The sequence below is a fragment of the Ursus arctos genome, unplaced genomic scaffold (assembly GCF_023065955.2).
Source record: "Ursus arctos isolate Adak ecotype North America unplaced genomic scaffold, UrsArc2.0 scaffold_10, whole genome shotgun sequence".
Lineage (NCBI taxonomy): Eukaryota > Metazoa > Chordata > Mammalia > Carnivora > Ursidae > Ursus > Ursus arctos.
The window spans coordinates 66,907,577-66,929,369 of NW_026622764.1; the positions used below are offsets into that span (position 1 = coordinate 66,907,577).

At 37.7% G+C, this 21,793-nt stretch overlaps 1 protein-coding gene across 6 annotated transcripts in view; it reads right to left on the reverse strand.

The window, feature by feature from the left end:
- FRY (FRY microtubule binding protein) overlaps nt 1-21,793 on the reverse strand; it is a 429,999-nt gene that overhangs the window by 124,163 nt on the left and 284,043 nt on the right. For all 6 annotated transcript variants that reach the window (XM_048215644.2, XM_048215641.2, XM_048215639.2 and 3 more), the window contains 6 exons: nt 13,823-13,926; nt 13,235-13,343; nt 11,474-11,560; nt 6,911-7,082; nt 5,428-5,560; nt 1,724-1,831 (listed from right to left, as the gene is read on the reverse strand). In XM_048215644.2, the coding sequence (XP_048071601.2) occupies nt 1,724-1,831; nt 5,428-5,560; nt 6,911-7,082; nt 11,474-11,560; nt 13,235-13,343; nt 13,823-13,926 (713 nt within the window). The remainder of the gene's footprint in view (nt 1-1,723; nt 1,832-5,427; nt 5,561-6,910; nt 7,083-11,473; nt 11,561-13,234; nt 13,344-13,822; nt 13,927-21,793) is intronic.

Here is a 21,793-nt window from a genome sequence, read left to right on the forward strand (position 1 = left end):
CCAGGCTTATGTTTCCCTCTTTTCCGCAGCTTCCCTACTTCCAATGAATGTGTTCTTTGCTCGCAATCTGGTTGTTAGCCCGCAGCAAAAGCCTAGGCTGTAAACCTTTTTTTAACTTCATAATCTTCTTAAAATATGTCCGAAACATGGAAAGGAAGAAAGAGGGAAGCACGGAATGGAGGTTGCTGAGGACAGATAAGAGGTTATAGGTGGTAGTGACCACAACCAGCTAGAAGGGTAGACGGCTTTGGTCAGAGAGCATCAGGGCTTGAAACAGTAATGGCTCTTCAGTCAACCTCACAAGCCAGCACCGTCCTGTGCCAGTAGTGAATGGCAGAAGGAAAGGGGCAGCTGTGTCTATGCTTGGAGGACAGGAGGCCACAAATGATATTAACTGACAGCAGGGAGTGATTAACAGGAATCCAAACTGGCCGTCCAGTGCAGAAGGCATGATGACCACAATAACCTGGGGCATGGTGCTCCGTGGAGATACTCGGAAGCTGTGGGGCGGCCACTGGTGGTCTGCAGTCACGTGGGACCAAGGCTTGGGTTCTTTCATTTGGATATTGACGGGAAGGGTGCTCTCCGAGGGCTAGCGAATGTGGGTAAATGAGGTCATGCGTAATGCATCTCTCATTCAGTCTGCATTAATATCTCTATTCCACCATTATCAGATTACCAGCCTAAAATATTTTTTATCACATTATTCTCTCACTTAAAACTCCATCGATCCAAATGCCTCAGCTAATAGTAAAGATTAGCTGAAAATCTACCTATTTCTAGGTTTTTTTATCATTGGCTTTCTAAATTCCCGTTTCTTTCTCCCTTTCTCCCTTTCTCTCTCCTTTTCTCCCTCCCTCCCTTCCTTCTTTCCTTCCTTCCCTCCCTCCTTCCTCTTTTTTTTTTTTTTTCAAATTAAGGATGATTTAGTTCTTCCTCATTCCATTCCCTTCATGTGCCCCATGTTTCTAAGGATTTCATATTCTAAATTGCTTTTAAGTAATGTCACTTTTGATTTTTTTATTAAAGAGACACGTAACTGTCAACTGCAGCTTCATATCGACACAAGAAAAATGACACTTATTTCACTATAACGACATAATTTCACTTAAAACAAATTAACTTGAGGTTCTAGTTGGATGGCGCATTCTCATGGACAATGTTGGCAGAGTGGTACATATGAGTTTTGGCAGCTTTCTGAAGCACTAAAATTAGCTAAGGTTCCCTGTTACCCACCTTCTTGGCCCCCTGGGGGTCTGTGGGCGTCCGACTGGGAATCAGAACATGAATGGACTCTTCACACAGATTCATCTCCTCATTTCCTGGCCCCACCTCGGTGCCTTTGCTCGTGTCACACATTTCCTTTCTGAGTCCCATCTCAAACTCCTTTTTCCAGGACTGATCTGCTGACTTCTTCAGTCCCCAGTAATCCCTCTATCCTCACGGATCACACTTTTTGTGCCATTAGTTTGCACAATCAGGCCTTGGATTGTTAGTTGACTATGTGCTTATGTATTTGCTTCTACATTGGATTGTAATAAGCCCCTTGAACATGGGGGGAAAAAACCAATTTTTTATTCTCCCTTGCCTATACATTGTACCTACAATAATGCCTCATTTAGTAAATATTTGTCAATTTTTAATAATCATTCTTTTTTTTTAGGAATCATGACAAAAAGGAGGACAATCAATTTAATCAAATACACCCACGGTTCTCACTTACCTAGCCAGCAAGTCGATAAGTTCAAGTTTTGACATCCCATCAGGAAGCAGTCGGGGGATAGCAGCAACACAGGTCCTGAAAAGATCTATTTTTGGCTTTCTCTCACCCCTAGAATTTGAAAACAAACATAGGTCAAAGGCTCTAAAAAGTTTTAAAAAAATCAATCAAATAGGTATAAAAAGACGAGAATCCATGCCTTCTGGATCACTGCATGGTGTTTACTGCACATTATTCTCAAATGTTTATGACCTTTATAGCTTGGCCAGTTCTAAGAGAATGTACAAAGATTTGAATCTTAGAGGTATATATCCAAAAAGAGAAATTCCAATGTCAACATTATTCTACCATACAATTTGCCATTCAGTTGGGTCCCATGGGGTTTGGTCCCTGCGGACTGCACTTAAAACACTGAATTCACTAACATGCCTAAATGCATCAGCATGTAACAAATATGTGCAGTCATTCCTACACTCAGCATTTAAAAATAGGATTTTAGTGTATACAAGGAACGGTGCCTCCAACAAGCATGACATCTGGAAGCTTCTCTCCCTAGTGAGTTATGCTTCTCCTCTAGAGTCCCGACTGTCATTTAAAAAATTAAGTGCTTCCAAAAATAAGTCTTTCATAATGTCAAGTAAAATCCTGAAACATATATAGTTGTGCACCCAATTCTGAGTTTTAAAATTGCTCTGATCAACCTGATCTCTGTGGAGATTCTTTCCTTCTTTTTATTGTCTTGAGAATATGAATGCTTAAAGATAATTAATGTCTCCTACATTCTGCTGTAAAATCTGAAGGAACATTACATTTGATGATAAATTATTTCGATTTTTAGTTGTTTAAATAGGTAGCTGATTCTTAAGCACATATTTTATCAATAACTTATGAAAAAACTACACAACCCATCAAATCCTTCATAGAACCTAAGTGATAAAATATAACAACATATCCAAATTCTGATAATTCAGTTTCCTGAGAACACATTTAAAACCATCACAAAATTAATGTTATGGGAGGACACAAAGACAATGATGAAAATCCAAAGTAGAATAAAGTAATTCTTTCTTGGAATAGTAACTGTGGTCAGAATAGAAACGCAGCAAGCAGAATCCGCCCTCTCTATAACCAGACAGCAGTGCTGCTTTTCAGCATGGCTTTGTTTAACTTTGTTAGGAATGAATACAAAACTGTTGATGTGAAAAATAAAACATATATGTTGACTTCTCAAATACTCTGCTTTTGCAGAAAGTTAGAGGATGATTTTCTCTCCTTTTCCGTATTTCCATTTCCTCACGGAATGCATGAGGACTGGAGAAGGAGCCATTGCACAGTGGTTTTTAATCAGCTGAAGGAAAGAGAAGTCTTCAGGTGACATCCTCAAATAGCTGTACTGAGTTAGAGCCTAGGGATGGCTCCTAATCGTTCATTTGCAACATGGTGAGTCGTTTAAATAGTTTTCCTAGCTTGCTCACCAGATGTTTCAAACAGCTGGGATTATTTTCATATCTGTTGGAAAACAGATGACCCTGTTGACCTGAATTTGTAAGGCAAATTCCGCCAGGCTTCCAAACTGATAAAACGAGCCTAGATTAGAAACTCTAATGGGTGCATGATTTCCTTTTACTACTGTAGTCCTGGCTCTCCGAGCTTTAAAGATTTATTTATTTATTTTAGAAAGCTAGCTTGGGTGGGGGAGGGGACAGAGGGAAAGAGAAAAATCAAGGAGACTCCCTGCTGAGTGCAGTCTGAGGCAAGGCTTGAGCTCATAACCCTGAGATCATGACCTGAATGGAAATCAAGAGTCGGACACTTAACTGGGTCACCCGGGATTCCCTCTCTGGGCTTTTATAGGAAGTGAACCCCCAATAACATAATTTTTATGAACAGATACTGTTATTATTTGCTAGCATGTACCACAAAGGGGATGAAGAATGGAAATGGTACAATCATAGAATGTTAATGCTCAAGTTTATACCCTAAGCAGCATGTGGGAAAGTGACGGATTGACTATCAACTCCAATGATGGTTTCCATTAGCATGGTGGGGACCTCATCTGTCTTCTCCCAAATGCTTATGCTTCTTTAATGTTTCTTTTTGTCTTTGGGAAACGTAGCAATGAGTTACTTGCCACTCAGGGATCTGTCTTAAGATGTGGCAAGGATTCTTAGCCCTATTTGGGGGTCTTAAGATGAATAGGGAAAAGTAAAGAATCATCTTGGAAAAAGTTTAAGGTACTGGTTAAAATACAAACAAAATGTTTACAGTTCCATTTAAACCTGTACCTTTTTATGGTTTTGTATACATTGTTTTGGTCTTGACCTTATCTTATGATCTCTTGATTGTAAATATAATTTTCCTTTAAAAGCCTTTCTTTACTAATTTCAGGGGAAACAACTATAATGCATTAGTTTTAAAAGCATTTCTTATATCTTCTACATTATCAATTGAAAATTGCTTTAATATATTCAAAAAGTATGTACTAATGAGGTTAAAGGTTGATTGACAATCTGTCAATTTGTGAGGTAAGAACTGGAGCTGGAGACAATACATCCAATGGCATTCATCTTTGTCAACTTCAATTTTTGTGATTATTTAAATGTGATCATTGAAATGAATGGCAAGGTGCAGGATAATATGCATTGTATAATCCCATTTTTGTACAACAAATGCATCATATATACATATATTTGTGTTGACAAAGGGAAAGTTCTAGAAGGAATCACACTGAGTCAAGGAATAGTCGCAGATATCAAGTGGAGCTCTGACAAGGGGGTTTTCCTTTTAACTTGATATATTGCTAAATGTGCATTTAAAATATTCTGTACGTTTTACTTTGTCTTATCATGTATTGTTTTGTTTTGTCATACTTCATTTTTCACATGCTGCCATTGTAATAAAAATACACACCCACATTATGAATTCCCCTGTACCGGTAACAACCTTCTGACTAACTGTGGTATTTGGAACTGCTGAGGAACAAAGGAAACTTTCCCGATAATATTTTTGGGAAATTATGCCGCAGGTGCCGAATGTAATTTAATTCATAGTGAAACAACAAGGTCTGAACTCTCTTAAAATGTAAAGTTATAACCTAATCCTAGTTCCTGCCATCATGAATCAAAAGCAGCAAATTCAAGTTGTATGAGTTTCTTTGGCAGAGCTCTAATTACAAAGCTACATCTTCAATTTTGGCTAAGAACATTTGATTTTTACATTCAAGAACAATTTTTTTTTTTTTTTTTTAAGATTCAGTATTGCTATGACATGGTTGCACAGAGATTATTAGGCACACTTAACTCTCACAGTTCAGGAACGGTCACTAGACACAAGTGAATTTGAAATTCATAAAGATGGAATGTCTGTAAACTGACGATAACACTACAGCACATAGGTTGTGCTAGAGCTCGGGAGCAAAATACCACTTCTGAAAAATGTGGGCCAGTGAAAGAGTCTTGGGCACCATTTTCTAACTTACTGGCCTAATGATACTTGAGACATAACCGAAATAGATCAATCTCAGGTTTGACCTTATTTTTCCAGTTAGTCAAATCCTGTCAAAGTACATTTTTACTATCCTCAGCACTTCTTAGAACTCCGAGGCTAGGAAAAGGAGAACAAATACAGAATAACTGGGAAGAACAAACGAGAAAGATCTCTGCTGGTACATTCTGGCTAATTAACAACTTAGTCCTCACTGTACTCACGTGATCATGTCTTCGGGTTCTTTGTTTAGCATCTGAACGTTCGTTAGCATCATACACCTTCCTACTTCTTTATCGAGGTGCCTTAAAATGTTGTCCACGGCTTTTCGTACTTGAGAGTAATATAATGACATGCCTGGAAAACGTGCATTACAGTTACATCTTCGACTAAATCCATCAAGGAATGAAATCCTAGTTTGTTCATTCTCTACGACATGCTTTTACTGAAGACCATCTATGGGTCAATGACTTCACTAAGCGGATCCTAATTCAATCCCTTTTCTGCTGAACTCTGAGCATAGCATCCTGAAGTTGGTGGATAGTCACCGAATAATCACGTGAATTTAGTAAATAGAAATTCTAATTCTTCAGAGGGAAATATTTTCTAGAAGAGTTAAAATAAAAAGGACATAGAAATTTTACTTGTGAATTTTTATGTTTTTGGTTAGTATAAGAAAATGCACCATCGTTACTGATTATGTAAATAAAAATTAATTCTCGTTTGGGGTTAGGATTGTAATAACTTTATTATTCTCTGAAACATATGTGTGGATTTTTTTAGAAAAATAAAAATGACTTTACATCATGAATTTTAAAATGAAGGAAAATGTATTTTAGAGAGAGTATTTTTAGTGCTCTCATTAATACAGTGGCAGTGTTCTACTACGGAAGACAAACACACGTAGCCTGTGTGTTTCATGTTACATATGTGCATTTTATACATTTATGTATAGAACACAAATGGAAAGCAAATTGCTTTGTATTTAAAATTTGTACTTTAATGAAATAATTATTAATGATTATTTCTCATGCATTAAATCTTTCTGAACTCATTTAAGCATTGCCTAATTAAAGACAAATATTTTAAAGCGAAAAGTCTCCTCAAATTTCCCTCAGGTCCTTGACATAAAAATTATTTTAACAAACGTTGTGGTAGGCTTCTAAATTCTGGTATTCAACAAGGAAGAAATCATTTCTTTGGATTAAGATAGCTAAACTAAAAAGAAAATAACCTCACGTAGGCTAAACCCACAATATAACCTGGCGTGTGTGGGATTTGGAATGTTTAAAACACAGATTAAACTAATTTTACTGAAAAAAAAAAGAAGGAAAGGAACTATAAAAATGAACGAACTAACAAATGAATATTTATATGGTTGCTTTATAAACAGGATTATCTACCAAAGGACACACAGATGGCTTAGAAATTTACTGTAAAATGTAGATAATCAATATTAGGAGTTTGAAAAGACCATAGATAAAAGTCTAACATTTAAATGGCAAAATGTTTACCAGGAAGTTCCAGAAGGTTTAAAGGGCAGTAAAACAAAGCACAGCATGAATCAATCAAAACAATTAATGTTGGAATGTCTCGTCAGTGACTTCTATAAAATTTTTTTAACAGTGTACCTCACTGAGGGTAAGTATCCACTGGTCCCTATAAGGGCTTAACAAGGCCCAGCTCCAACACATCTTTGAGACCCACCTATCATTTTGGCTTCTTCTTCCGTTAGCGTTTTACTCAAATATGTTTTCTTCACTCTCAATGTGTTTCCTGAAGGGAGAACAGCTCCTGTCACTGGCATGGGAGGCTCACCGTCTTTCTGCTGCAAGCTATCGGCTATGACTAAGAATGCCCGTAAACCAATGTTCATTCTCTGTAAGAGATAACGTGTTCATGATTAAAAGAAAAACCCGATTACTGTAGTCGAGTTAAACCACCAGTCTTTGAGAGAAGTTAGCATGGTGATTAGTACGAGAAAGTAATTTAAAAGGCACAAGACTTTAGGCTAAACCTATGAGCGCAAAATTACGTTTCTGTCACTGTTTGTTGGTGTACCACAGGAAAACAACCGGAGAGATTTTCACCCTACTTGGAGGGTTTGTTTGAGATGGTCATACTCGTGCTGTTCGGGGAATCCTGGTGCACCTCAAAGGGAAAGGCAGCCATCCTCCGGAGCGGCTGCAGCTAAAGTAAACTGAGGTCAACAAGGGGCTCCTATGTCTCCTGGAGGGACGGAGATGCCACATGTGTTAATTCACCGAGACTGAATGAAAACAACAGGAATTCCAACTGTGAATCACAAAACACACGGTCTGCTCCGAATTGTGGGATGATGACTCTTGATTCAAAAAGACTGGCGAGTTTGAAGATGATTTTTAAAAATCCCATGCCACTGAGCTTGTTACTGATAAAAACACATGCGCTTATAAGATGAAATGCCATTCTGGGGGGCGCCTGGGTGGCTCAGTCGTTAAGCGTCTGCCTTCGGCTCAGGGAGTGATCCCGGAGTCCTGGGATCGAGCCCCACATCAGGCTCCTCTGCTATGAGCCTGCTTCTTCCTCTCCCACTCCCCCTGCTTGTGTTCTCTCTCTCGCTGGCTGTCTCTCACTCTCTGTCAAATATATAAATAAAATCTTAAAAAAAAAAAAAAGATGAAATGCCATTCTGGGCCAGATCATTATCTTCCTCAGGCTCAGGTAAGGCATAATATTGGCTCTGAGAGATGACTCAGTGAGATAGTTGCTACCAGTAGCAATGTCTTAAAAGGTCAGAAGGTACTAAAACATCTGCACTTCCTTAACGGCCATGTGCAACGCATTCATACTCATATTTTCGTGAGTAATACATGAATACATATTATATGAAGTAGTAAGTTTTCAAAGTAGGCTACCACCTACAGCAGAAAATAATACTGATCACTATCAACAATGATAATCTAGTTATCATTTACTGATTCCTTAAAAGGTATCCAGAATTGCTCATTAACTCTCCTTTTTAAAACAGCTATGCAAGGAACGTATAATTATTCCCATTTGTCAGGTGAAGAAACTGAGGCCAGATAAGTAGTAGGTAGAAAGCTATATGTCCAAGTCAGGTTTGTCCAAACTATTCCGTGGTACATGATTACATTCTATAACAAAAAGTAATACAGACTTTTATTCATTTTGAAACTATTTATTCAAGCCTCAAGGAATTAAGGATATTTCAGCGAGGATTTGGTGAATATTTCTCTGGCTCATTTGTATCAATGTGATGTGTACTTCATGATTTTATAGGCTTTAGTAATAGTCTCTCTCCAGTTTCTAGAATGAAAGAGCATTAACTTTAAAAAAAATTAACTGTGTATGAAAGTCCATTAGTTTCCTCATTTATTTTAGGAGTTCATGAAATATGTTCTAGGCTTGTGTATTCTTCTCAAGACACGGCAATGCTTTGTGTGAGGAAGTAGAATGTTCAGTTCGGGAAATGCAATATCAGTAGACTAACTGTGGATTGACGTAAATGGTCAAGCCTCAATTATTTGCAAGTGGTATATCCAGTTTATGAACCACCCTGGCCAGTTCTCTCAGTTTTCCTTCCCACTGGATAACACTAAGGGCAGAAGTAAGATGGGGTAGTTTGGGACACGTTTTTGACTTAACTTCATAAACAATTTCTTTACGTATTTTATATATTTCTGCATCAAACCTCTCCCTTTTATTATCTGTCTGGTCTTAAATTATTTAGCTTTTTCATATAAATTTTAGAATCAGTTTATTGATTTCTACAGAAAATGCTATAGGGATTTTTATTGGGATTACAGTTTAATATATAATTTGGGGACAACTGACCTTTTTACGCTCTTAAATCTTTCAATCCACAAACAATATTTCTCTTCGTTTATTTTGGTTTGTCTTTGATTTTCCTCAATGTTCTTCAGTTTTCAGTATACAAATCTTACACATAATTTGTTTTTATTGCTATTGTAAATTGTTCAATTTCTATTTTTCATTACCATAATATAAAAATACCTTGATTTTATATATTTATCTTTTTTTTTTTTAAGTAGGCTCCACACCCAACATAGGGCTTGAATTCACGACCCTGAATCAAGAGTCACAGGCTCTACTGACTGAGCCAGCTAGGTGCCCCTATATATTTATCTTGTATCCTGCAAACTTTCTAAAATAATCTGTTAGTTAAGTAGGTGTTCCATAGATTCTTTGGTATTTTCTACATAGGCAATCATGTTGTCTGTGAATTAAGAGAGTTTTATTTCTTCATTTCCAATCCATGACTCATTTCTTCTTTTTGCCTCTGGGACTGGCTAGGATCTCCAGGTCCATGTTATTTTAGGTCAAGGCAAGAATGAAAGAAATGGATGACCTAGAAACTTCTCACAGATTAGTAAATTCTTAAGATGATGAGGGTGCATATAGGAAGCCATCTTAGTCTGAACTAAAATGAGACACTTAACTGGAAATTATCTAACTGCTGAATGGTGGTGCACTATAGACTTTATAGTAAGGGAATCCTTTACATCCCCAGACCTTGTTCCACAAGCTATTCCAAAATATTTAGGACACAAATTGAATATATTCCTTGAGAAACTGTGCCTGACAACATATTTTATCAGGTGTGTGACATCTGCTTTATAGACCATTATCCTTCTGTGTGCTATTGTGTGGGATCATAAATATGCCTTTAAGCTTCTAATTACCAACTACTGATAAACTCTCCCATAACTCTATAAGCTCAAGAGAAATGGAAGAAGATACTCAAATATCTTTTTGCAGTTTTTAACATTAAAAACCCCAAATTTCCAAGTGCTCTGCACAAAGAGGTTAACTAATTAAGCACTGATTGAGGAGTTTGAGGGGAGAGCAAAAGGTACGTTTTATACATGGCGATAATGATGGTAGTTTTAATATGTTCTGTTTAGACTAATAACCTGGAAATTCTGAGGGCTGTTGAAGATAGTAAAGCCATGACTCCTGAGAAGTGAAAAATATTTTGAGAAACTTCCCAGCAGGACAAGGCTCTTTAGCATAAGGTCCTAGGCCTCATGCCAGCCCAAATGCCCTGGATTTGCATAGACTTGTCCCTCTCCCTTGGCCCGCTGACCCTCACTGCAGCCATTTCATAGGATGATGATATCATTAGACAGCAGACAAAAACTTCCAAACTCCCATTTTGGGGTTCCTCCAGTTGTCCATCTTAGATACATGGCAACCTTAGCACCAAGAAGAGAATACAGGCTGTGGTGGGAAGAAGCATAAGGATACCAGAACAACTTTGTGGCTAACCAGCTGCTGATTTTGAGCCTCTGTGCTTACTGACAGAAAGAAGGAGCCAGACAATATCACAATGTTGATAGCAACTGTCTAAAACAAACAAAAAAACAAACAAACAAAAAAACCCAAAAAAAACCAAAACGTTTATGGTGTGCTTTTTTTTTTCTTCTTTTTTTGGCTTAAGAGTTTGCAATGTCACAATATCATAATTATTCCATAAGGTGATCTAGAAAAGTATTTTGTTCATTTTACAGGCAAAAAAGCTGAAGTTCAGAGAGAGAAATGTCATATAGCCGGTAAAAGTGGTAGAGCCTGTGTCAAGTGCAAATCCAATCCTGCTGTCTTCTGGTTCAGTGTTCTTTCTACAACATCATAGGGAAAGGACTGCAAAGAGGCAGCTTGCCAGGCACAGTTCTGTTGGCCCACAGTGTTTTTAAAGTTGAAACTTGAATGTGCTTCTCATTGGCACAGATCACGCCAACTGTGTGTCATACCCATTATTTCCATGATCTGTCTGGCCCTTGAGTTGTGATGCTGCCACAGAAACATATATTCATACACGATTCAATTTCACTAGATTTTAGTATTTTATTATTATGTGTATTCATTCTTCCCGGTTTCATCACTTCCTAATACTCAACTTGTTGATCTGCATCTAAATAGTTATATCAATGATTATTTAAATAAATACTGACTAAATAAAACAACCTGACTTATAGTGGCAGATTATCTTTTTTGGGCAAGGTTTCCTCTATTATACAAGAACAGAATATGCCAGCACATCAACCCACCATCATTCTAAGTCTATGCATCCAACATCTGACTTCTGAAATCCCATCGTCTATACTATTTAGTTACATAACATGGACAGAAACAAACAGAAGAGTTTTTAGAGAAATGTCCTTTGCCCTAACCCCCAAAGTTGCAAAGCAAAGGTATGGCTCCGTCAATACACGCTCTGTTAGAAGTACATAAAAGGATCCTTCATACCTCTGGATTGAGACTGAAAGCTTTTGCTGGTTTTCCCACACAAAGAAAATCAAAAATAATTTCTTTCATTGCAAAATCTAAGCGTTCCTGCAGTGAAAAAGAGAAAACAAAACAAAGATGTTAAAATATAAATTTAATGTGAAATGTCTATTTTCATTATAGGCACCAAACAGGTGGCTGCTAAAAGAAGCAAGATACTGCTCAATTTTATGCATCAAGAGAATCCCTGAAGGAAAACCATGCCACTGGAACCTCGGGTGAAGCTGCCTCTGTTTTTATGTGGTGTGCAAAGATGCTTTCATTATATAATATGTGGAATTAGCCCGTAAAGCATAGAATGGCTAATGACAAAACAAAAACAAATCCCCCAAAATGAAAATCCCAAACACCTGGAGGGTCTGGGCTTATGCACAGTCTCAACACTTCCTGCTTGTGTTGCAAATGGTGACACCTTCTTGAGACGCAGTTTAAAATGTATTTTTAAAAATAACACTGCAAAATGACCATTTTGTCCTATTCTCTAACACTTCAAATCTTTTGGCTCATATTATAATGGACAATTCTGCAAGTGAAATGAATAACCAACAAATAAGATATACGATGATACTTCAGTAGGAAAGCATAAGCCAGACTCTAATAATTTCAGGCAGTGGCCACTATGATAGGACATGTTCATTTTATACAACATATTCCAGAATAATCAAAGTACATTCTCAGCCACATGATAACTATATGCAGAAAAATCACATTAATTCATCTGCCTGCAAAGGAAGTAATGTCTTTTCCCTCAGTGCACATATTACAGAGACATCTCATTATACCAAACACACAGAGATATCAAATATTAAGTACTCTAGAAGTCACAACTGAACCTTCCATCTTTATGTCAGTATCAATTGTACCTAAGAGTATTTTCATGCCTATAATTGCCCCTTATCCACACGGCATCCTAAAGTACACTGGGCAAGCATTTCACCCACATTTTACAGATAAAGAAATAGAAGAAAGACGCTCTCTGACTTGTTAGGGGTGTAGAGCTGGCTTGTGGCAGAGGTTGAACTGGAATAATTATCTTTTCCCCTTGTTCTGTAGATCTCAAGGAAGTCAAAGTTGGGTGTAAAAATTTACCCAAAAAGTGTTTTAAAAAGTAAAAATCTTGGGTCTATATAGTAAACTAAATATTAAAAACTATGTTTATTATTATCGGACCCAGTTTTTAAGGAAATTAGTACCTGTAAAGTTCTTAGAAAAGTTCTTAGCAAAGAATAAGTGCTTAATAAATGCTAATATTCCTATTTTATTCTTCTTTCTCACAGGGTGAAAGAGCATTTTTATTTACTCTTCATATTTCACAAAATCCCCTTTTGATTCCCTCCAAACATCAGACTCTGCTTCTTCCTGACTTGCAGAATCCAGAGCAAAGAATCAGGACAAAACAGGGACTAGGAGTCAAGAGACCCTTTTACTAATATGATCTGTGACTTTAGATGAGTCACTTAAACTCTGTCTCTCGGTTCCTTCATTTGTCAAATGCTGAAAACACTTGACGTACCCATGTCACTATTTGTTTTGAAGCAAAAAAAAAAAAGAAAGAAAAAGAAAAGAAAAAGCTATGTGTGAAAACACTTACAAAACCATTCTGAAAAGTCTTTACACATAAGATACTACTTTAGACTCTTCATCTGGTAGTACTTCCTAGGAAAGAGACTAGCTACTTGAAGGCAATTCGATCACTCCCACCGCCAGAAGCTTCTCCATTACCTGGGCAATGAACTGGATGATTTTCACAAAGATGTTCAGAGGCATATCCCTTGGCACCACACCACGGGACCCTTTGGGGAAAAGTGTTGTGATGATGGTTATAAGACGGCTGAAAGATAGGGAGAAAAAAAGAGAAGACAAGCAAGATTGGCTGAGCTCCAGTTCTGTAGGGGAAAATGGCAGATGGCTCATCTTATCTAAGTATCAGAGAGAATTCGGAAAAAGAAAACAAACCACTTCATCCCTTTTCCATTAGCATAATTACTCTATGAAAAGTTTTTCTGGAAAACTAAGGGCAGCTGGAAAATTATAGCCATTTGCTTTGCTAACATGGTGAATGCAGCCTCGGACATGGAAACTCCTGGTCCCAGTAGAGGCTGAAATTTCTGTAATGGCTGCTGAGCCAATGACTAAAGAAAGCTTGAAAATGTCCTTTCTACTTCGATCTTTAAGAAACTGTCAATTTTGAATAGTTTCTAGTTTGGTTAGTATAGGTAGCAATAAAACAAAACACCCTCTCCATTGGCTGAGAAACGATTACTGTTAACTCAGTGAGGTAGTTACCATTAACCCAAACCAGCTCCTTACCTCTGAGTAGCTGTGTTGCTTTCACATTTAATTCGAATCATGTAAACCCAAAGTAATCTGTACAGAGATTCCAGTGCAACTCGAGCCATCTTGGGGTCTTTATTCTACAACCGAAACCAAGGTGTAAGATAGCATTAGATTTAAGATTTAATTAAGCTTAAGTGGAAAAGAAAAGATTAGATGGTAATGTATGGAGAATATTCTTTTCTGAATTCCTAGAAATGCAGGGCCCCTACAAGGCACCTGTATCACCTGGGACTTATGGGGTATTTGACTTCAGGTGCCCATTGGGTAAATAATCTATGAGGAGGGATCTAAATAGCCATGAGGGCAGAACAGAGTAGTTTAGGGGGAAATCATGTCATTCTCTCCTTTGTCAAGGTGAATACTTGAAATTGCCTTCTTCCTCTAGCCCTAGGGAACCTGTATTCTCTAGCATTAAGAGAGAATCAATGTCTTCTTTCTCTTGTTGATTATGCCCTTTTTGCTTTGATTCCCCAAGCTCCCCAGCTCCTCATCTAAGTACTCACCAAAGTTTATTGACATGAATGTGTACTAAGTAAGCAGCGTGTCAGAGAGCATGGGATATACAGATAAAAGATAGTCCTCTTCCTTAAGTTGTTCACAACCTTTAGGGGTTGGGGAATGGAAAATAAGCAATCAACTCTTAAGGCAGCAGGAAAAACTGGTAGAGAGAGGAGCTAGAGAATGGAAAGAAGGGCAAGCTATGGAAAGCTCAAGGAGGGTCGGGAAAAATTTCCAGGGACAGATGAAAACTCAGATGAACTTTAATCCATTCATTTACTCATATGTTCATTCAACCAAACATCTGATGGCTACAGTGGGCCAGGTACTATGGTTGGCACAGTGTGAAACTTTGAACAGTGTAGAGAGACAATGGGAAGGGAGAACACATGGAAGCTAAGAGGGCTGGAGAAGATGGGTCACGTCTCAGAACCTGGGAACAGTTCATATGCCAGTGAATGGGTCCGGGTGAAAGAGTAGTGGCTGATGAGGCCTGTGAGGAAGGCAGGGGTCGCATACGGGACCCCACATGCCAGGATCAATAAGGGGACCAGGGTTCTTACGATGGTGACAGGATGCCATTAAGATCAAGGAGACCATGGAAGAAGTCCCTGCCTACAGTGTGGGGAAAGGAGCAGAGGCAGGGAGACCAGCTATGGTAGAGCTGCTGGCTTCCAGGCAATAACAAGCCAGAGAGGAAGGAACTGATTCTTTCCCCACTGTCCATCTTACTCTAATTAATATTCCTCTTGATTTAAAAATCATGGGTTGGGTGGTTTCCCTCATGCCTGTGGGATCCAGGTAACATTTCTTGGCAAGGCATAACTGACCAAGTCACTATGTAGCTCTGACCTACCTTTTCTGCCTCCCTTTCCTCTGTTCTCCCACAAGCTCCCTAAACTCTAGCTAGGCCGTGTTCATTCCATTTCCATGTCAGGAGTGGGTTCCCTCACCCCCTGCATCCTTCTCTCTCTCTCTTTTTTTTTTAAGATTTTATTTATTTATTTATTTATTTATTTATTTATTTATTTATTTATTTGACAGAGAGAGAGCGCACATCAAGGAAGGGGAGTGGGAGAGGGAGAAGCAGACTATCTGCTGAGCAGGGAGTCCAGTGTGGGGCTCGATCACAAGACCCTGGGATCATGACCTGAGCCAAAGGCAGACACTTAACTGACTGAGCCACCCAGGTGTCCCTGCATCCTTGTTTTCTATCAGGTGAAACTTCACAGTCAACTTGAATGTCCCTCCTTTGCGCAGGCTCCTTGGCTCCTCCCCATGTCCTCGACCCCATAAAAGCTAAGCTTCTGTCCTGAGTGTCTTCTGACCCTCATACAACCTCTAGCACACAGCCTTGTTTAGATGTCCAAAAGGAAGGGGCATTGTTTACCTTGACATCTATTAGAATTCCCACCATTCTTGAGGGGGGAAGGGGTCAATAAATGTTTGCTTAACAGTCTTTAAATGTCACTCTTAACTTTCTTATAGTTTTTTTGCTTTTATGTGACTTTTCTTCCCTTATTCATTTATCTTGTCATGATTGCTTTAGCTGTTTTATTCTTAGTGTAGATAATTTGGATACTGATTTTTATAGAATTCATAAGTATTTAGATATTACCCCAGATAAAGCTTATTTTTAGACTATTTATGTAAATAAATTCTATGGAAAAGACAATTGAGAATGGTTTTTTAGATTTAGGAGAAAGAGAATACATTTTTGGTGTGAGCATTATAAAATTCTAGATTTCTATATGCTTTCAGGTCTGTTTTTAGAATTTGTCTTATTAGTCTGTCTATTCCCAGGCTAATATCCCATTATTTTAAATTTTGAGGCTTTAAAATGTGTTTTATTACTATATTGTACACCTGAAACTAATATTATACTATATGTTAAATAACTGGAATTTAAATAAGAACTTAAAAAAACAAAACAGAACAATGTGTTTCATTATCTGGTATGAACTATCTTCCATCATCCACTAATCTTTTCTTCTTTTTAAAGGGTTTTCCCAGATATTTTTCCATGCTTATTCTTTGAAATAAACTTTATAACTACTTTTCTAGTTGTAGGGAAAAAAAAGACCCCAACTTTCTAAAGCATACGTTGATATATAAAGGGTTATGATTTGCCTGTTTGATTTGCATGCTTGGTTACATAAAGGAAATTTGCATAAACTACTAAATTGATAAAGTTGCATTTAAAATATTCCATCATTAAAAAATTGGGGGGAATTCTAATTATCCTTCCCCCAGTCACTGCAAATTAACAAATATCTATGATACACTTACATGGTGGTTAAAAGCAGACTCTAGGCACATACTGCCTGGGTTTGAATCCATCCTTGCTCTGCAATTTATCAGTGATGTGGCCAGCCTCAGGGAAGCTCCTTAATTTCTCTGGGCCTCAATATCCCTTCTGCAGATGATAATCTTATCTACCTCATAGGAATGTTGAGAACTAAATGAGTTAACGCATAAAGGATATTTAGCACTTTTCTTGTCCATATTAGCTATTATTATGTACCAAGCACTAGGATCTAGCAGCAAACATGCTCTGATTTTGGGGAGCTTCCCTTCCAGTAGAGAGGTTTCTTTCTTTGTTAATTTCTCTTTATGAGTATATGTATTTTATATTTGCATAGTGCGTTATTAAAAAATTCTCTCTTGTGCCTTATCTCATACTGTGAATCATGACAGGGCAGGGCAAACATCAGCTAAGTTTTATTAAGGAGATTAACAGAGACCTCTAGTTTAAACAATTCATTGCTGTCTTCTGTTTAACTTCAATTTATTTTATATTCTTTTTTTCTGTCTCTCCACCCACAATTACTTTTTTTTGGTACATCCCATTGTGACTGATATTCTTTTACTCTTAAGAACCTGCTTGAGATTATCTATTTTTGCTTCCACAGAGACTGAAGAGCCAAGTGGCTGACTTAAGTTTTCACTTTGCTTTACCTATGGATCCTGTTCTAGTATTTGATTTTTAGTATTTCAAGGTGATTTCATTGATTACTACAATTGCCTCTGCAAATAGTTTTCTTGTCTCTCTTCCATTCTTGGCACCGTCAAATGATATTCTTACCTGCAAACATGACTGTTTACTTCCACATGTTTAAAGTCCTTAAGTGGCTTCTAATCACCTCCTGGACAATGACCAAATTCCATGATGTGGTACATGAGGGGCCTCTGGCGATCTGGCTCCCCCATTACTACCTCCTGCCTCCACGTTGGGCTTGGTGCACCCCACGCCATTATATCCCTTCTGCAATTTCCTAAATGCCTCACATGCTTTCCTACTTCTGGTCTATTTGGAAAATTTCTCCGCCCCGGCAAGATTCAGTTAGGTGTCATCTCCTCTACTAAATCCCCTGCTATTACAACCACTATTTCTCCACCCCAGAGAGATTGCCAAGTGCCTCTGCTCTCTGCTTCCAGAATGCTATTCTCTCCCTTTACTTGTATATTTCTTAGCAGATTGTGAACTCCAGAATTCTCGTTTGTTCATTTTTGTGTCCTCCATGACCGCCAAACAGCAGGCTATCAGTAAATATCAACTTAAAAAAAGCAGACTGTGAGTAGTAGCTGAAAAACTTGATGCATGAGCAAGACATCTTTATATAGAACATCTACAAGGAGGCAGTTCAAGAATGTCACACAGAATGATCCTGAACTCACCTCCTTCTAAGGACACAACAAATCAATAGTTACATAGGGAATACTTCCCTCTGGAAAGAACCTGAGTACTAGCTGAACAGCTACTTTACAACAAAGGATATACGGGCCACATGAAGACAGGTAGGAGAGGCAGATACACAGTCTTGACAAAAACCGCACCCCCAGAGTGGTGACCCACCGTGAGGAGGGGGTCTCACAAATATGGAACTCCTCCCCGAGGAGCATGGAGTTTGTGCCCCACGTTAGCCACTCCATCCCTTAGGACCTACACCAGAGAAATGAGTCCCCCAAATGTGTGACTTTGAAAACCAACAGGGCTTACATCCAGGAGAGCCATAAGGCTGTAGGGAAAGAGAGAGATTCTGCTCTTAAAAGGCTCCTATGAAGATTCACTCTCCCTGGGACCCAGTATAAAAGATGCAGTTTGAGAAGAGCCTAGACCATATGTGAAGAAGATAAAGTTGCTAATATTAAGGCACCTGCTAGAGGAGCAAAAGCCTGTTAAGAATCTGCACAGGGATGGAGGCACTGGTGGGTGACATTTTTACATTTGCTCTCAACCTTGCTGGTGCCGGCACTGGGAAGTACTATTTTTGTACTCTCACTCTAACCAACCAGTGCCCACTCCCACCTCCCATGCCACTGCCTTGGCCTTGCACTCCTTGTGCTGTTCCCATAACTGTCCCTACCCTCCTTGACCTACCAAAGCCAAAAGGCATGCAGAACCCAGACAGGGGATGTCCTTGAATGCCAGGCTCTGGTGGCAAGGGGGATTGCATTTCTGAGCTCTATAAGATCTTATAAAACCAGAACGACAGTTCCAGAGACAACTAAGAGCTAGGGCAATGTTAAACAATAAGGTTCATTGCCTATATAGGGCTACCACTTTAATACTGGGAGAGATGCCTGCTTTGCCTAACACATAAAAACAAACAGAGAGAGTCAAGCAAAATGAGGAAACAGAAGAATATGTTTCAAACAAAAGAACAAGATAAAACCCCAGGAAAAGAAATGAAGTAGAGGTAAATAATTTACCTGATAAGGAGTTGAAGTAATGGTCATAAAGAAGCTCACTGTACTCAGGAAAAGAATGGAAGCACAGAAAGATTTCAACAAAGAGACAGAAAATTTAAGAAAGTACCAAACAGAAGTCACAAGCTGAAAAATACAATCACTTAACTGAAAAATACACTAGAAAGGTTCAACAGCAGATTAGATGAAGCAGAAGAAAGAATTAGTGATCTGGGAGACAGAGCAATAGAACTCACCAAACAGAAAAGCAAAAAGAAAAAAAAACCAAAACCAAAACCAAGCAAAAAAACATTGCTTAAGAGACCTATGAACAACATCAAGCAGAATAACTTTCTGATTACAGGGCTTCCAGAAGGAAGAGAGAGAGAAAGGGTCAGAAAACTTAAAGAAATAATGGCTAAAAACCTCCCTAACCTGGGGAATTAAACAGACATCCAAATCCAGGAAACCCAGAAGGTTCCAAACAAGATGAACCCAAAAAGACTCAGGCACATTGTAATTAAAATGTCAGAGTTAAAGACAGAGAGAGAGAGGATCTTAAAAGCTGTGAGAGAAAAATAATGTGTTATGAACAAGGGACATCAGGTCAATGAACAATGAACATAAGGTCATCAACAGATTTCTTAACAGAAACTTTGCAGGCCAAGAGAGAGTGGCATGATACATTTAAAGTCCTGAAAGAAAAAAAAAAAAAAAAAAACACGAAAAACTTCCAACCAAGAACACTCTACCCAGCAAGATTATCATTTAGAATTTAAAAAGGAATACAGATTTCTCTGGACAAGCAAAAGCTAAAGGAGTTCGTCACCACTAAACTGGCTTTAAAAGAAATGTTAAAACAAAGGGCACTAATTAGTAATAAGAAAACACATGAAAGTAAAAATCTCACCTGTAAAGGTAACTATATAGTAAAGGAAGTGGACTAATTACTTATAAAGTTAGTATGAATGTTCAAAGACATAGTAAAAATAACTATATATTAATTAGTTAAGGGATACAAAAACCAAAGAGATGTACAATGTGACATCAAAAACATACAAATGCAGAGTTCTAGAATGTGTTCAAACTTAACTTGCTATCAACTTAAAATAGACGGTTAAATATATAGGCTGAGCCTCATGGTAATCACAACGCAAAAGCCTATAATAGATACATAAAAGATAATGAGAAAGGAACCTAAGCATAACACCACAGAAAGTCATCAAATCACAAGAAAGCAAGAGAAGAAGAGGGGAACAGAGAGAAACTACAAAACAGAAAAAAAATTAACAAAATGAAAATAAGTACATACCTATAACAACTACTTTAAATGTAGTTTAAAAAGACACAGAGCTGCTGAATGGGTAAAAAGACAAGACTCACCTATATGCTGCCTATAAGAGAGTTACTTTAGATATAGGGACACATGCAGACTGAAAGGGAAAGGATGGAAAAAGATGTTCCGTGCCAATGGAAACCAAAAGAGAGCTGGGGAAGCTATACTTATATCAAACAAAACAGACTTGAAAACAAAGACTAATAAAAGAAAGAGAAGGGTGTTACATAATGACAAAGTGGTCAAGTCAACAAGAAAATACAACATTTGTAAATATTTATGCACCCAACATAGAAGCATCTAAATATATAAAGCAAATATCAACAAACCTAAAGGGAGAAATTGACAACAACACAACAACAGTAGGGGACTTTATGCCCCACTTACATCAATGGATAGATCATCCAGACAATCAATATGGAAATATTGGTTTTAAATCACATATTAGACTTTAAATGGCACAGACTAGATGGACTTAATATATACATACAGAATATTCTCTCTGAAGGCAGTAGAGTACACAATTCTACTCAAGAGCACATGGAACATTTGCCAGGAGAGATCATATATTAGGCCACAAAAGAAGTCTCAATAAATTTAAGAAGATTGAAGTCATATCAAGCATCTTTCCCAACCATAGTAGTTAGAAACTAGAAATGAAGTACAAAAAGAAAGTTGGAAAAATCACAACTGTGGGGGAGATTAAACAACATGCTACTGAATAACCAATGGGTCAATGAAGAAATCAAAGGAGAAATCTAAAAAATACTTTGAGATAAACAAAAATGGAAATACAATAAACCCAAATCTATGGGATACAGCAAAAGCAGTTCTAAGATTATAACGATATAGGTCTATCTCAAGTAACAAGAAAAGTATCAAATAAACAATCTAACTTTAAGTTAAGTAGTTACTCTAAAGTAACTAGAAAAAGAACAGTTCAAGCCCAGAGTTACCAGAAGGAAGGAAATAATAAAGATCAGAGTGGAAATAATGAAACAAAGACTAAAAAAGACAATAGAGAAGATCAATGAAACTAACAGCTGCTTCTTTGAAAAGATAAACAAAATTGACAAGCTTTTGACTAGACTAAGAAAAAGAGAGGGCTCAAATAAATAGAATCAGAAAATAAAGAAGAGAAATTACAACTGATACAAAAGAAATACAAAGGATCATAAAGGACTATTATGAACAATTATATGCCAACCAATTAGAAAACCTAGAAGAAATAAATTAATTCCTAGAAACATACTGTCTTCCAAAACTGAATCATAAATAGACAACTCTGAATAGAGCAATTACTAGTAAGAAAGTTGAATCACTAATCAAAAAACTCCCCAAAAACAGAAGTCCAGGACCAGATGGCTTCACCAGTGAATTCTACCAAACCTTCAAAGATTTAATACCAATCCTTCTCAAGG